Genomic DNA, 691 nt, shown 5'->3' with positions numbered 1-691 from the left:
AAAGAGTGTCTTGGTGAGAAGAAACCAAAGAAAGGTTTGGTTTTTGAGATCTCTAGTGACGATGGTTTTCAAATCTGCGCAGAAAGTATTGAAGGTGAGAGAACTGTGCGGTTTTGGTTGTTCTGGTTTTAGCTGTCCTTGCTAGAAGTAAAATTATGACTTCCGAGGATCTGTTACTTGCTTTTTTAAATAGATCTAAAAAAAAACCAAACCCGAACGAAAAAAACCAACCACCAAACCTCTTGACTCGCAGCCCCAGAACAATCCTCGTTCCTAGCAATGTCTGGATTATATTGAAAAAGTTTGGTGGTTGTTTTTGTGGGGTTTTTTTGGTTTTTTTAATCATTGTCCCGTTTTGTTTTATCAATTGACCAATGGTGTTGAACCATATTTTGTCAAGAAATAGTCCATATGGATCAGACAGTAGGGTATCTAGACTTCTCCTCCAGACCGACTGCTGAAGGCACTTACTTCCCTTTATGCCAAAGTGATTTTTGGAAAGGACGGAAGCGACTGGATGCGAGCATCTTAATTTATGGCCCATGAAAGGATGCAAACTTCGTGTTCTCCGATGAGCTTATTTACATATGAGCTTTCTGTTGGGCAACCGCATACTGTACACGTACCTAGAAGTCTACCGATGGTACGTTGTTTCACTGGAAACCTGATAAGAGGCATAGGAAGGCAACTG

General features: G+C 40.7%; 1 protein-coding gene across 1 annotated transcript in view; it reads left to right on the top strand.

The window, feature by feature from the left end:
* LOC104627680 (histone-lysine N-methyltransferase 2A-like) overlaps nucleotides 1-691 on the top strand; it is a 33,453-nt gene that overhangs the window by 29,819 nt on the left and 2,943 nt on the right. The window contains 1 exon segment of the mRNA XM_010296011.1: nucleotides 1-94. This exon segment is cut by the window's left edge and continues 24 nt beyond it. Coding sequence (XP_010294313.1) covers nucleotides 1-94 — 94 coding nt within the window.

This window comes from Phaethon lepturus, unplaced genomic scaffold, assembly GCF_000687285.1.
Source record: "Phaethon lepturus isolate BGI_N335 unplaced genomic scaffold, ASM68728v1 scaffold40241, whole genome shotgun sequence".
Classification (NCBI taxonomy): Eukaryota; Metazoa; Chordata; class Aves; order Phaethontiformes; family Phaethontidae; genus Phaethon; species Phaethon lepturus.
The sequence above is the reverse complement of the archived record's forward strand: the minus strand, read 5'-3'. Positions and strand labels throughout refer to the sequence as shown.